We start from the raw sequence: 450 nt of genomic DNA on the forward strand, positions 1-450 counted from the left end.
CGCAGCAACTGCTGCTGCTGTCTTCTTGCTGTTACTCTCAACATAAAACGATCTGCTGCTGCTCCTGCTGTTGCTGCTCCTGCTGCTGCTGCTGACGCACCACCACCAGCACCACCAGCAGCACCAGCAGCAGCACCAGTAGCAGCAGCAGCAGCAGCAGCAGCAGCAGCAGCAGCAGCAGACTCAGCAGCAAGCTGCTGCGGCCGAGCCCACCGCACCCGCTGCGGCAAATTACCGCTCTTCAGCAGCAGCCCCTCAACCACCTCCAAGAAGGCCTCCATCCTATTAAAATAAAAATAAATAAATGAATAAATAAATAAATAAATATAAATAAATATAAATAAATAGAAAGAAACTTACTGTGTAATATTATCTAGAGCGGACTTGAGCAGATGTCTCGCTACTCCATAAATTTCAAAAAAAAAAAAAAAAAAAAAAAAAAAAAAAAAA

General features: G+C 44.7%; 1 protein-coding gene across 1 annotated transcript in view; it reads right to left on the reverse strand.

Moving 5' to 3' along the window:
* Positions 1-281, reverse strand: part of EMH_0072980 (uncharacterized protein) — a gene marked incomplete at both ends in the record, with an annotated part of 1,311 nt that extends 1,030 nt beyond the window's left edge. Inside the window, one exon of the mRNA XM_013499274.1 lies at positions 36-281. Coding sequence (XP_013354728.1) covers positions 36-281 — 246 coding nt within the window. The remainder of the gene's footprint in view (positions 1-35) is intronic.
* Positions 282-450: the final 169 nt, after the last annotated feature.

The sequence above is a fragment of the Eimeria mitis genome, genomic scaffold, assembly GCF_000499745.2.
Source record: "Eimeria mitis Houghton genomic scaffold, Emh_scaff4163, whole genome shotgun sequence".
NCBI lineage: Eukaryota > Apicomplexa > Conoidasida > Eucoccidiorida > Eimeriidae > Eimeria > Eimeria mitis.